Source organism: Camelus ferus, chromosome 13 (assembly GCF_009834535.1).
Source record: "Camelus ferus isolate YT-003-E chromosome 13, BCGSAC_Cfer_1.0, whole genome shotgun sequence".
Lineage (NCBI taxonomy): Eukaryota > Metazoa > Chordata > Mammalia > Artiodactyla > Camelidae > Camelus > Camelus ferus.
The window spans coordinates 32340633-32355987 of record NC_045708.1 but is presented as its reverse complement, the minus strand read 5'-3'; the positions used below and the strand labels follow the sequence as shown (position 1 = coordinate 32355987).

Sequence of the window (15355 nt, the reverse complement as noted above, 5' to 3'; positions counted from 1 at the left end):
AAATAAAATTACAGGGTAAAGTAATATGAATATCTTCAAGACTTTTGTTATGTATTGCCAATTGCTTTTCAGGAAAGATTTTACCAGTTTATTCATTGTATGAAAGTAACAGTCTCAAAGCATCCTTATGAGTAATGAGAATTATTTTAAATCTACTAAATTGCGGGAGAAATTACATCTTGTTTTAATATTTATTTCTTTTAAAATATTTTTGTATATTTTTGAACACATATCCATTTATATATTAAGAATAATAATCTTTTGTCCTATTTGTAGCAATTATTTTGTTTTTTAACTTGGTGGAGTTGTTTATTTGCAGCTAGTAGTCAAATCTTTTGTTTTCCTTTGTGATTTCTTATTTTTTTGAAGCTTATAATTTCATGAGATGAGGCAGGTGTTTTCCGGGAAGGCTGTGTGTAAGAGGGAAGGGAAAAAGTAAAGTTGCCGAGTCCCAGAGCAGTGGATTCAGCTGCTAGTCTTCAGCCCCAAGGTCAGGATGTCCACAGTGGTTCACAGTGGCCTGTCCCACTTCTTGGCATGGTTTTGAGCTACCTCTGCTTTGAATAGGAAGCAAGAAGAGAATTTTGTCCTCCATTACATTGCTGAGCCAACTACATTATGGGAACTGACTTGATTGCTGAGCACCAGCAGTGGCAGGTGGGATCTAACAGGACTGCTTCTTGTCCTCTCCTCACGTCGTTGTCTGATCTCCTTAAAGATCTCTGCCTGAAGGGGCTATGTGCCAAGGCTTGTTTGCTTGCCTCTTGCAGTGACAGTTCTGTTTGGCCTATAATGTAAATATCATGGCTCTGAAATCCCCCAGCTGTCCACGCTTTGTCATTTCTTCTAAGGGAACTGATTTGTTTTCCACCAGAGGGGGCCAAGGAACATTTGCTACCCACACTGGTTTGGCACATTAAAAGGGGAGAAAAGAGCTAAGCGTAAGTGTTGTTTCATTCTTTGTATTCATATGGAAATTTTTAATCTCCATCAAAGGATCCGAAGAAAATCGCATTGAAATTCAATACAAGAGCTTCCAGCTTACATAGAATTTTTCAAAGACATTTGACTTGATCCTTTAAAAATGACGAAAACCATGAACTGTGTAGCTCCAGGGTTCATAGATTTGCTTACCCTCCTCAGCCTCCACCTCTTTCTTGCCTTCCTACCTACACTCCATCTGTGTGGTCCTGTCAGCCTGCAGAGCTTCTTTGAGTGGGGGCTGGGGGAAGAGGGGGAAGTATGAGGCAGCAGTCTGGTTTATAGGGCTGCTTATGCATTAACCCTTCTCTCAGGCTACATTATCTCATCTTTCAGAGTCTTGTAACTAACTGGTCTCCCTGTTTTTTATTCTCCTTATCCCAAGCCTATTTTCACTGCTACCAGAATTACCTTAATAAGAAACAAAACTGATCTTGTTACTTTCCTGCTTAAAAACTACCACTAGCTTGTCTCAGTCCAGACTTTCTAGACTGCCACAGAATGCTTTCATTATCTGACTCCGTTGCCTCCTTAATCAGCCTCATTTCCTACTCATCTCCTTAAATCCATAGTCAGGCGACTGTCCACTGGATTATGAATTCTTTAAAGTCAGAAACTATTTCCAAGGCCTAACACAGGGACTGGCATATTACTAGATTCTTGTTAAATGCTAAGTTAATTAGTTAGTGATTTAAAAGTCTAAACAAGGTCACAGAGAGAGAAAACTAAAAATCATATGCTAGTCTTTAATTTCCTTTGCTAAATATAAATCAGAAACATACTCACTGTACTAAAGATCAGGACCCTTCTTCCCTGTTACAGATTCCTGGTCATTTAGACCCAACATCCTGACTTGATACCCACTAGGAAGCACTGTTCCTCCTGGGACCCAGAGAGGCCAGATTAAAGAGAGCTCCAAAGCTCTTGGCCAGGGTTGCTTACTGCTTGTGTCTGAGTGATATAAAATAGTGCAGGATTTTTTTTGCCTTCAGTAAGTTCTTCTACACATCAAATCCTTGGTCTGAGTTTCTTTCTGCAAGTACTGTCCTAGACTGATCTAATTACGTGAAAGTTAACTTTGTTGTGATAGCCGTTGCTAAGTAAGTACAACTGTTATATCAGGGAGCCCACCCTTAAGTAGAAGGGAGGCTGAACTCTGCTTGGAAAATACTTAGTCGTTAGAATGGATTTTAAATTTGCAGAGTGTGAATCAAATCAGGAAAGCAGTACCATAGAAGCTATGAGAAAATGAAAGATAAGAAACTTAGAAAATGGCCTAAAATTGTAAAATGTGATAATTTGCATAAAGAATAGAAGAATTACCTGTAATTCCTCTAGTATAGAGTAAAAATCATGAATATAGTCTTTGAATAGTGTTATTCAAACTGTTAGTATTGAAATTTTTTTAATTCATTACTATAACAGATTAAAGAAGAAAAAATACAGTGAGCTCCATAGATGCAAAAAAATTTTTTAAATAAGATACACCCATTCATTGATGAAAGTTCGTACAAGTTAGGAATAAAAGAGAACTTCCTTAACGTAATAAAGGGTATCTACAAAACCAATAACATGTGCCAACTATTGGCTGTGAACCATGAAGCCCCATATCTACACAAAGAAGACAGTCAGTAAACAGTAACTCTGATGATGGGGAGGGAAAAACTGTAAAAAACCGTCAGTCTAAATGATAAAATAGAAAAATCCCCTTTAAAATCAAGAATAAGTAAGGATGTAAATTTACAAGTCTTTATTTTCATGCAAGTAATTGCTTTGTAAGCAAGGGCATGTATTGTTATGTTTGCACACTTGACTAATTACAAATGACTCTTAGCTAGTAATTAAAATAACTTTTAAAAGACAAAAAAAAGAATAAAGGATGACTGATACTAGTGCTTTTATTCAGCATTAGTATGCTGGAGACCTCAGCCAATGAAAAGGTAAGGTGAATGAAAAATAAGGATTAGAAAGGAAGAAAGTTGTTTACATAGTTGGTATGATTATCAGAATCTACAGATAAAGTATTAGTACTAAGATTATTTAACAATTGGCTACAAGATCAAAATATAGAGGGAGTTGGATTTCTATAAACCAACAAGAAAATAATTGTTTAAAAGATACCACTTATAATACTAACAAAAAAAATAAGTAACTCAGGATTAATCTAACGGAAAATACGCAAGGCCTTTATGGAGTAATTTTTTACAATTTTTTAACAACTTTTTTCAAAAGACCAGAGCGTTCTGCTTTCTCATGCATATTGCCAGTTAAAAGTCAAGGCACCATGTTAAAATATACTTTCACACACCCACACGTACAAACATGCAGGCACACACTTTGCAGATGGGACTTTTAAAAGACTGGTTTCTGTATAGATCAGGGGAAAGGTTCTCAGATTCAGTACAATACCCTCCTACCCCCAGCCTGAAGCTGATAAAGAACTTAGACTCTCTGCTTCTCCAGAACTGCCAGATTCTTGTCATATCTGATTTCTGTCAGTCCCAAGGTGGCATGACAGGAAAGAATTTGTCTTTTCTTTTGGATGCGCAGTTTTTGATTCTAATTGGATCCAGACAGTCAGATTTCTCATATTTGACCACTCTTTCTTCCTAGGTCAATCACTTCCATCCGGAGTGAACTGATTCCATACCTCGTAAGAAAACAGTTCTCCTCAGCTTCATCACAACAAGGACAAGAAGAAAAAGAGGAGGATCTAAAGAAAAAGGAGCCAAAGTCCTTAGGTCAGTGCTTGAGTTGGTGTGGCAAGGTAGGGGTAAGCAACACCTTTGGAAAAAGTGGTGGGCACCTTAGCCCAAGATGCCTGTCTCAAGGCAACAGATTCTTGTCTAGCCAACAGGCTGGACAGGCTAGCTGATGCCACTCCCTGAGCTCTGGGTCAGCTTGCTCAAGCAGAGCCTGTCACTATACTCTTCAGGAGCAGGCTAATCATGCCTCAGATCCACTCTCTGGTTAACAGCTCTGGTTTGGCTGTGTTCTTCACTCGACCTTTTTAACTTTAAACTCTGCCCACGACTTCTCAGTTCCCCTGTTCTCTAGGCTCTAAGAAGCCCCACTCCTGACTAAACTCAGCCTCTCCAGTCAAGGAAAGAAAGGTGAAGGGGTATACAGTGACAGTCCAACCAGAGCCAACAGTCTGTCTCCTTCCCAGGATGTAGGGGTGAGGTCAGTCTTGTTTGCTCTCATATCCTTGCCTAGTCCCTAGCTCATTGTAGGTATTCCAAAACATATATTTATTAGAAGAATAAATGGAGATGGTATAGCATGATGGTTAAGATATCAGGGCTTGGCATCTCAGACCTGGGTTTGAAATTTGACTCTGCCTTTTATTAGCTTTGTGACCTGAGATTAGGGCAGTCTTCTGAGTCCCAGTTTTCTTATCATAAAATACAAAATCTCAAATGATTGTTGTAAGTATTAAAAAACGGGCTCAGGTACCTGATACCATAATAGAAGCTAGCAGCACAACATGGCTGGTCACTAAAGCCTGGACACTTGCTTTTGTTACTTCATGGTGTACAAGAGTCATCTATTTTATTTTCCCTAGTAGTGTTTGATTATCAGTCAAACTTGCTTGTGGGATCCCTTTTTAAGCATTTTTGTATCATACAATGTTTCAAATGTATAGGAAAGCACATTGCCTCTTTTAATTTGACTTAGTCTTTTAGGCTTTAGTGGGATTTCGCCAAGGTTCCTGCTGCATGGGTGAGTTCTGGGGGAAAAGGTGTGAGCTGTTCCCTCTCAAAATTTGACTGAGTCTGTATCCTCTCTGTTACCTCCCTCATGTACTTGCTCGATTTGGGTATTTGTTCTGAAGATATTTACAGTTTTATAAAAGAAGTGAATACATTGACCTTTGCTCCCAATGATGCCTGCTGGAATGCCTGTCAAGGAGACAATTGGGAAGATTTGTCTAGATCACAGCTGCGCTGCTACGTCCATATCATGAAAGAGGGGCTTTGCTCTCGAGTGAGCACCCTAGGACTCTATGTGGAAGCAAACAGACAGGTAAGAGGATGGGTTTAGAAAAGAAATCATGGGACTTCCTGTCCCAGGAACAGACTGAGCCTTTTGTCTTATTTCTTCGTTAGGTACACAGTGACTGGTTCAGAATCCCTCTCATTCCTATGGTTGAGCAAGACCTGGCATATCAGGGAAAATTTGGGGGGTACCCAAATACAGCAAAAGGAGAAGTGGAGGGCTTGGTCCGTAGAGGCAGAACCTCTGTGGCTCCAAAGAAAGGCCAATATCTCCAGGAAGGCTTAACTCCTGGCCTCTGGGTTCAACAGGTTTCTCCTGTTCTGCTCAGCATGGACACATCTACAGCATTTCATAAACAAGCAGATAAATACTGTGTGACCATTACAGTGATGAGGTAAACATTGACATACAGGGAAGGCTTTCCTAAGAAGGTGAAGGAGTATAGAGTAACCAGATGGCAAAGCATCAGGAAGACATTTCTGTGAGAGAGAAGTGTCTGGAAAATGACATTAGAAAGTAAGGGGTCAGGGGGTGGGAAGGGACAGATTGGGATTTCAAAATGTAGAATAGATAAACAAGATTATACTGTGTAGCAGAGAGAAATATACAAGATCTTGTGGTAGCTCACAGCGAAAAAAATGACAATGAATATATGTATGTTCATGTATAACTGAAAAATTGTGCTCTACACTGGAATTTGACACAACATTGTAAAATGACTATTACTCAATAAAAAAAGTTAAAAAAAAAAAAAAAAAGTAAAGGGTCTAGCTAACCCTTCCTTTTAACCCTAAGTTTTGTGAGATATGGAGAGTGAGTAGCTTCTGTTGAAGGGGAAGCAGTGCCCTAAAATCCAGGGCAGGTTTAGTTAACGCAAGGGGTGAAGAGGAGGACAATGGAGAGGCTAAGTGTATGTAGGAGCTTTTTATTGTGTAGCAGGCACAGAAGGAAGGAAAAACTGGGATTGGGTTTAAATCCGTGAATAATCAAGAATCTTCAGGACCCACAACAGATGGTAGATACAGTCCCAGCCGCAGACCTCAAGCTGGCCTCAACCTGAGATGGTTATAGATCTAAGGAAATCCAAACTAGAGAGTTTATGAGAAATCACAACTAGTCCCATGTTTACCCAGAGCAATTCTGAGTAAAATTAGCCCCAGTTTAGGGTCAGAGCTACAGAAAGCTTCCTTAATTTGACTTTTAGTTCTCTTTCTTCAATTCTATGACTAGAGTCTGTCCGGCTGGTCTGGAAGCAAGTCCATGGATAGCCTGAGGTCAGAGAAGTATCTTCTGAAGTGCAAGCAGGAGCTGTGCCACAGACGGGTCTGAATGGCCTTGGTTGAAGTGTAATAGAGGAGACCCCAGGGATGGGGACTGAGGGATTAGCCTTTACATTGCCAGTGTAGCCAGTCTAGCAAGGCCTCCCTCAGCTAGTGTAGCTACCACACACAGTGCTCAGACCAACATTGTGCTCATGCTGGAGAAGCACAAATAGATACACTGTCTGTGCCTTCCTAATGGATCCAGAACTAAAACTCTCCATACCCCTAACCTCTTCAGTTTTCTCATACTGGAAAGAGGCTAGTGTGAATTTCCCCCTCAACATTTTATTTTGGCTGGTGGAGGACATGGGTGCCTTCTCAGTGTTTGTATTGCTTATGGAGTTGTCTAGCATTACTCCCATCCTCACCTCATGCATGGCCCCAGTGGTCCAGGAGATGAACAGGAACCTAGGATGACTTTGGTCAAGCCTCAGGATGCTCCTTGCTCTCTTTAGACCTTCTCTCCCAAGAGCTGCCTGGGTATCTCAAAGGCTTGTCTCTCAACCTCCATGCTGAAGGATATGGCATTACTTTCTGGGAGGAGACTTTCAGCTGGGAAACTGAGGATAAGACTATCTAGAAGCTGCTGCATAAACAATCCTTGTCCTAGGGGAAATGCATCAGCCTCCTGCTCTACCTCACCCAGACAGGAAGCTGTAGTTGAAAACCCCTCACATCTCTAACTGGACACTGGGTTCTTCCTAAGGTATTTTCAGGTCTTTTCTGGTCTTACTTTAGTGACCAAAGTTCTTTTCTCAAGGTGCCCAAATTGCTACCTGTTATCTGTCCAGAAGAATCACTGGTGCATTCATCAGCCCAGATTGCCAGTAAACACCTGGTAAGTGCTAGCTTGGGAAGCAGATATGGGACAGTTTCTGGGTGCATTGAGGCTTATCCTTGAGAAGCCGGACTGGGGCTCTAAAGCTCTGAACTTCATTGGCCCCAGGGAAATCACAACTGAGTTCTGGTTATAAAATCTTACCTTCTAGCGCAGGCACTCAAGAAGACTGCCAGGAGAGGTGCTGAGCCCAGCCACACAAACCCTGTAAGGAAGGTCCATTATAGTCGTGGGACTCAGACTCGGGAGCTTTCCGTCTCTGTCCCTTTTCTTACCCTGTTTTGAGTACTCTCTTCAAGAGCGCACAGCTATATACACAGGTGCATGATTGTGTAAGTTTGAATTAGTTTCAGAGATATTATGTGACCTTGTGGCCTGAGGAATACTGATGATGGTCCCTCTTGCTGAAGTGTCTAGGGAAAGATTCCATTAGACCCCAAGGGATCTGGAGGGTTGGTTTGCAATTGGTTGAAATGGGTGGACAAAGTTTTATATTTGCCTTTTGCAGGTTGGAGTTGACAGCCTCATTGGGCCAGATACACAGGTTGGAGAGAAGTCATCCATTAAGCACTCAGTCATTGGTTCATCCTGCATCATAAGAGATAGAGTGACTATCACCAATTGTCTTCTCATGAACTCAGTTACTGTGGAGGAAGGGTATGTTTCCCCTTGTAATCACTTGAGGCAAGGCCCATGGTACCCCTGGGAGGCTTTGAGGGCCACACCAGCCTAGGTAAGGGATCAGCCTGGGGAGGGGAAGAAAGGGAAAAGAATGAAGGAAGGAATAGTGCCTAGGCCTTGGTTTTGGTTCCATAATAACATGGTGTCTGAAAGGATTTCCAGTGGCCTTCTCACAATTAATGGCAGTTGTGGTCCCAGGAGAAGCTGCCTTCTCTTGCTCTGATATTCTACTTGATGAGATGACCACAGTAGTGAGCAACTGGCAAGGCTGGAATGACACTGTACCAATGTCTAAGGGTCACCTTCCCCTATCTTAGTATCCCAGAGCAGCTCTGAAGAAAGCAGAGGCTTAGGAGGAGTGCAATATAAGGCAAGTTCTGTTTTTAAGGGAGAGCTTCTCTATTACAAGTTATAGAGACTCTTCCCCCATTTTAAGACACTTTAGAACACCCTAAAATCTTAGCTATGAACAGCCTGAACTTGGAGTAAGAATACTTGAATGATGCTTAATAATCTTCCTCTGTATAGACCTTAGGTTTTTCCTTGTATAAAATGAAGAGAAGAAAGGAAGAATAATACCAAACCAATGGTTTTCAGACTTTTTAGAAAGGAAATTTTTCTTAAGATAAATGTTATGCAGAACTCATTGTTTAAAACTGATAAAAACATAGATGTTTAGAATTCAGTGGGGAAGGGGCACTTATCCTTCCTATAGGATGTGAAAACTGATCTGTAAAACAAATTTTGAAAATCACTGGGCTAGATCAGTCTGAGATTGATTTTAGCTCTGATATCTGTTGATTCTCTGTCCAGGAACTGATGGGTGAGAAGGATAGGGGAAGACTGCAAGCCCAGTGAAAGCTGAAATACCTCTCACAACTGCCCTTGAGGGACTGAGGGAAGCATTTTAGGGAGAAGAGCTGCCTAGGGTAGAACCTAAAGTTAAGCCTTTGCTCTTTAGGAAGAGTGACTGGTGGAAGACAGTAGGCAGGATGGAGGGAAGAAGTGCCATAATAAAAAAACAGGAAAGTTGAAGACCATGGGGATATTAGCCACCAAGATCTTTCCTCCCCTAAGCCCACTTCCTGACAACTTCCAGAACCCTGGAAAATAGGCCTAAAGTCTTCAGTCAGAAGTTTGGAAGACTCTTTATTAGAGAATCTGACCAGCCCAAGAAGAAGAACCTGAATTTATTTACATTAGAGATTTCTAATGGCCCAGTCAAATCACCTTATAGTGAAAATTGTGGATGACAATTTCTATTCATATGCTTTTTTAGAATCCTTTCCTAAATATGAAGAGATAATCAAAGATTACTAGAAATCTAAAGAAAGCTTCTATTTTGAAAGATAGAGACCAAATCAAACAAATAGAAAAAGCAACTTAGAAGAGATTATGCAGAGGGAGAAAATGACTTTCAAACAACGTTATTTCAAAGAACAAAAAACAGCGTTGGGGCTGTAGCTCAGTGGTAGAGCATACGCTTAGCATGCACGAGGTCCTGGGTTCAACCCCCAGTACCTCCGTTAAAAAATAAACAAATAAAAAAATAAAGACTGCTCAAAGAACAAAAAACAAACTCAAGGAAATTTAAAACATAATAACAGAAAGGAAGCCTTCAATAAAAGAATTGGAAGATAAGTTTGAAATTTCCCAGAAAGTAGAGCAAAAAGATTGAGATAGAATGTAGAAGAGAAATGATAGAAAGTGAGAGGACTAGTCCAGGATGTCCAGCATCTGAATAGGAGTTCCATAAAAAGAAAGTTGAGAAACCAGAAGAGGAAATTATCTAAGGAATAATATAAGAAAATTTCCCAGAACTGAAAGATATGAATTTACAGAATGAAAGGGCCCAGCACAGTGATAAAAATAAACCCACATAATTGTGAAATTTCAGAACATTAGAGACAAAGAATGCTACAGACTTACAAAGAGAAATAATAGGTCATATACAACTATTCAGAAACCAGAATGGCTTTGGACTTATTGGTAGCAGCATTGGAAACTAGAAGATAATAGAACAATGCTTTCAAAATTCTGAAGGAAAATTAATTTCAACCTAGAATTCTGTACTTAAGCTACGTGGTAATCAAGGGTGACAACAGAATAAAGACATTTTCAGACATGAAAAGGTGTGTTCCACCAAAATGAAGAGCAAACCAAAAAGGAGTTATATGGGAAGCAAGAGACCCAACTCAGAAAAAGGCAAAAAGAATCCATGGGATGATAGTGAAGGCAGATCCAAGAATGATAACTGTGCATAAGCATAAAGGGAGCAGTTAGTCCAGATAAGAATCCAGGAAACACTCAGGAAGATGAAACTGATAAAATGCCAGATACATATAAACATCTTGAAAGATTTAGACAATTGGCTAAAAGTTGGGGTTGCATTAGTAATAACAACACTATCTAACAAAAACAAAACAGTTATTAACTGTTGAAAAAAAAGTTGTGCAAGAAAGGAAAAGGCATCATAGTTTGCTGTGTGGCTTAACTATGAAATAGAATTTATGTAGTTATAATAACTGATCATTGACCAAAATTATAACTATATTGAAAGGATGAAGGGTAGGAAGGGGAAAAGGGAGCAGGGGGTCGGGGGTGAAAAGAGCACTAAATCCTCATCTTCCACTGTGGAAAGTCTATTGACAAAACTGACAAATCAAGAAGTAGTAATATAAGCATGTTATTATCTAGAGACACAGAAGTAAATACTGAAATACTCAACAAAAAGAAGTCAAAGAATTGTCTCTGCGAAGAAGGAAATGACTAGAGGAAATAGGGGACTGCTATTTTTCATAATAAAACCTACAGAACAATTTGCTTTCAACTGCATGCGTGTATAACAAAAAACAAACAAACAAAAAGCCAGAATTCTTTGGTACACTGTTACCAGTAGTATGCTGATAAATTGTTAACAACCAGTTCTCCAAAGGGAAAAATCAGTGGCCTGATTTGTAGCATTTGCCAATTCCCATGGTATAAAATCTCCCACTAGGACCAGTGATATGAGTGAACACTGAGGGGAAAGAGATGCTACCCATCAGCTCTCTCAAGCAGAACAAGCTGGCTCTGTCACAGCACCGGTGATAGAGACCTGTCCCAAGTATTTCACTCTTTCATCAAACAGTTAAGGACCCACTCTATGCTGAAGACTGTGCTAGGCAGATGAAGACACAAAACTACATAAGACTCATCTCTTCCCTCAAGGAACTCAAAGGCTATATGCAACAAGAAGTTTTTAAGTGCTGTGACAGAAATCTGTATGGCCACAGAAGAGGAAAGGGCCAGGAAAGACTTAATTAAGGAAATGACCCTTGAACTTAATCTTGAAAAAAGAGTAGAGCTCCCTGGGCCAGAGAAAGGAGTGTTCTAGATACATTAAGAATGTGAAGTGTGAGAGAGCATAGCCTATGTCAGAAACATCTCATTTTGAACTTAGCTCAAATTTCACCACTTAAAAAGAAGCTTCACTAACTGCTGTCAGAAGCAACCTGTCCCAGTACTCCCCATTACATCAGCCTGTTTTGTTTTCTTCATCATAACATTATCACTGTCTGGCCTTATCTTGCTTAGCTGTCTCTCACAAGAATATGTTAGTTTGAGAATGTAAGTACCTATCTTTCTGTCTTGCTATTATATCCTAAACACCTACAGGAAGTCAATAAATATTTGTTGTATGAAAGAATGGTTAAACAATTCATGATGACCACAGTATAGAATTCAAAGAGGAATGGGTGTGATAGAAGACAAGGCCGTGTAGATGGACAAAGGCCAAATCATGGACTATCCCCTAAGGAGTTTAATAGGTAACAGTAATTTAAGAGTTTAAAAGAAAGGAATAGTATGATTAAATTCCCATTTTATGAAGATCATTTTGGCTACAATGAAAGAAGAATGATCTGAAGAGGATAAACATGGAGGCAGGAAAAATACTGAAATAATCCTGGTCCTAAACTAAGGCAATAGCAGTAGAAATGGAGAGGAGAAGTAATAAGGTGATAAAAACTATAAAACATGGTGACTGCTTGGATATGTGAGGTGAAAAAGAAATTAAGGAAAGCTCTTAGATTTCTTGCTTGAGTGATAATGTTTCTGTTGTGCTATTCACAAGGATAGAAGTCACTAGAGACAGAGTAAGATTTGCAGGGTGGGAGGCAGGGGAGTGATGCATACTATTTGTGACAAGTTGAGTTCGTGACAGGCGGCCTTGTTATGCAGCACTTGATGTATAGAACTGGAGCTCAGGAACCAAACCTGTGCTTAAAGTACAGATGTGGGAGCGGTCAGCATAGAGGTGGTAACTGAAGCTATGGACGCAGATGAGATCACCCAGGGAAAGTGTGTGGCCTTGAAAGAAAAGAAACCAAGACAAAACCTGGGGGAACGTTGGCAATTTTAGACATAAGAAAAGGAATCTAAGGAGACTGACGAGGCATGAGCAAAGAAGTGATATAGGGGTAGGAGGAAGGACAGTTGGTTGGTGAAGCCCAGGTTTCTCGTTGCGTAAACAGGGTAGGCGGTGGTGTACTCACTGAGATGAGGAAAGGTAAGGGAGAAGCAGATTTGTGGGGAGACAAGGCTTGTATAGGGCACATGAGGTTGGAAGTACCTGTAGGACATCCAGGTATGGAGGTATCTAGTAGCCAGTTTGTAGGTAGAGGTTAGGAAAAAAGATCAGACCAAGAGACCTCTTCCTGAGTCAGTGTTTTCTAACTTGTTTTCCTGTCTCTATTTTTCTTTCTCTTCAAATCCATCCTTCTACCATTGCTCCTATGGATTAGAGCATGAGCTTTGGGGCCAGACTGCCAGACTGAATCCTGGGTCTGTCACTTATTAGTCACTTAGGAAACTAACTTTACCTCTTTGTGCCTGATTTTCTCACTATGAAATGGGGTAAACACTGGATTGCTTTATTGGGAGTACTAAATGAATTAATAGACATAAAGCACTAAGAACAGTGCTTGGTACAAAGAATGTTAGCTGTTAACATCATCATCTTCTTCTTTATCTTCATTGTTACATTATCTCATCTCACAGAGGGGGCATGTTGCCAATGTTGTCTTCCTAAAGAATATCTCTGATCATATCCCTATTCTATTCAAAAACATTTGAAGACTCCCCCTTACCTTTTTTTTTTTTTTTTTTTGCACTTTTTGTTTTGTTTTGTTTTGTTTTTTGGGTTTTTTCCCCTTAACAGAGGCACTGAGGATTGAACCCAGGACCTCATGCGCTTTACCACTGAGCTATACCTCCCACCCCTCCCCATTACCTTTTTTTAGGGGCAATGGGGTTAATTAGATTTATTTATTTATTTTTAATTGAGGTACTGGGGATTGAACCCAGGACCTCATGCATGCTAAGCACACACACTACCACTTAGCTATACCCTCCCCTCTTCCCATTACCTTTAAAGTAAAGTTTTAACTTAAAAGTTTCTTGTATTTCTCAAGATCCAGCTCCAACACTGAGTCCTGGAATATTAGAATGAGATGGGGCCTTAAAAGTCATTCACCTCAACTTCAGCATTTTTATACATGAATAAATTGTGGCAATCCAGACTTCTTTCTTACAGCACACATGATACTCCATGTCCCATTCCAGATTCCTGCATAAGCTTGACAGGCGTCACTCTTGAAAACCAGACCTACAGTCCCCTTTGTGCATTTGATCACCTGCTTCTAGAGTAGCTCGTGAGACTTTGTAACTTCCACTCTCTATCTCATCTTGCCATATACCTTCCAAGGAAGACAGTGCCATAACTTTCTCATTTGCTCTAATTAGTAACATCTCCCTCCTCTCCTGTAGTTGGGCAGACAAAAGAGCATCTCTCTTAAAAGCCCACTGTTAGTGTCCTGAATTGACATGAAGAGAGTTGGTAAGGAAACCAAGGCTCCCTAAGAAACTCTAGCTTATTTATATGAAAAACCTTATAGAAAAGGCCTAGCATCCCAGAGTCAATTGCTGTTTTAGAGGAGTTACAATCTTGAATGGCCTAATAAGGTTTCTAGCTGGGGAAACAGTAAAGGTTTAGATGGTGATTGCTGCTGTTTTTCCAAATGAAAAGTTGAGATAAAGCTATAGGCAGCCCACATGGGTCTGATGACTAGGAAGATCATTAGAGATTACCCAACCCTGCAGATTAGTTCCTGGTGATAAGATCAGACATCTTGCATCCCATATGAACTCTTTCTCATTATTTTCAAGTTATTTAGTGACTTATAGTAAATTTGAGAAAAGTGATTAAGTTGTAGTCATGTGAGACTTGATTACTCTGATGCTATTACATCTGGACTGAGTGGCAGAGTAGGAGCATGAATTTGTCTAGAAGGGAGTTTCTCATATTCTTGGTCTGCTTGTCTCTGCCAACAGTGATGAGACGCTAAGGCTTTCTGGACAGTGGCTTGTACACCTGCCCAAGGTCCTCCGGGCTTGAGGGATGCTAATAGGATCACCTTGGGGAAGGTGTGGGTGAGACTATGCAGAGAAAGCTCCTGCCTGTCTTATTTTTTACCACTTCCAAATTATATGACAACTGATGCTTAGCAATCCAAAGTGTAGTGAAAATGCCATTGTCAGGGCTTCAGTGTCAGTCCTGTGTTCTGCGTCTGTGGCCCTCTGGTCCTGAGTAATATCTCCTACATTTCCTCCTGCTCCAAAGTCAGTGACCCAAGCAGCAGTCTAGACACCTTCATATTCAGGCAGGCTGAGGAACCCAGATTTCACCTGGATTTTCTGCAGGCATCACATGTAGCCATCAAAGCCAAACAAGATTTGCTGCTTCTCACTGTTACCCTGAATGTCCTCTTCAGCAGCACTCAACTCACTTCCCTGCCCACTGGGCCCCTTACTTTTCCAGTCCCTTTTATTCCTGACATTCACTCCGCCTGACTTGCGTCTTTCTAGAGATCTTTTCCTATAGAAGTCCTACCTGTTTTCCAAGGTCCAGTACATGTGCCAGCTCCTCCACGCAGCTTTCTTGAATTGTCCTAACCAGGAATTCTCTCTGTCACCTCCATATTCCCTGTGCCCCCATCACTTTACTTATGCTCATATGGGACTTACTTCATCTTTCTTTTTTCCTCAACTAGACTATAAATTCCTTGAATACAGAAGTACTTCTCATATGTCTTTGTATCCCTTAACTCCTAATACTGTACTTTTTATATGCTAGATGCCATGTAACTATTTACTGAATGAAAAATGAAAAATAGAGATCCCGATTTAAGCCCTCCTACTATAATTGGCTGAATATCTGTCAAGAGAACCCTGTGTAATCCTAGAAAAAAATGGAGTAAGTTAAGTGCTTTACTCCTTGTAACTTACCAAAATGAAAACAAGCAGAGCCAAAGAAAAGGAAGCTTCATCTATAATAAAACTAGGTAACTGCTACATACCTACATACAGACTAAAGAGTATCTGCCAGACACAATGAAATTTATGTCAAATCCAACGGGAACACCAAGATTCAGCCAGCATAAGAAATAGGGGCATGGGCGATCCAAAGGAGAAATGGCAAACACCACTTTTACAA

The 15355-nt window shown here is 40.3% G+C and overlaps 1 protein-coding gene across 5 annotated transcripts in view; it reads left to right on the top strand.

Annotated features, from left to right (window-relative positions):
* Window positions 1-15355, top strand: part of EIF2B3 (eukaryotic translation initiation factor 2B subunit gamma) — a 104642-nt gene that overhangs the window by 76887 nt on the left and 12400 nt on the right. For all 5 annotated transcript variants that reach the window (XR_004324987.1, XM_006178441.3, XM_014553982.2 and 2 more), the window contains 4 exons: window positions 3595-3722; window positions 4817-5007; window positions 7063-7140; window positions 7649-7797. Coding sequence is in view for 4 of the 5 variants with exons in the window: in XM_006178441.3 (XP_006178503.1) it covers window positions 3595-3722; window positions 4817-5007; window positions 7063-7140; window positions 7649-7797 (546 nt within the window). In the remaining variant the exon portion in view is untranslated. The remainder of the gene's footprint in view (window positions 1-3594; window positions 3723-4816; window positions 5008-7062; window positions 7141-7648; window positions 7798-15355) is intronic.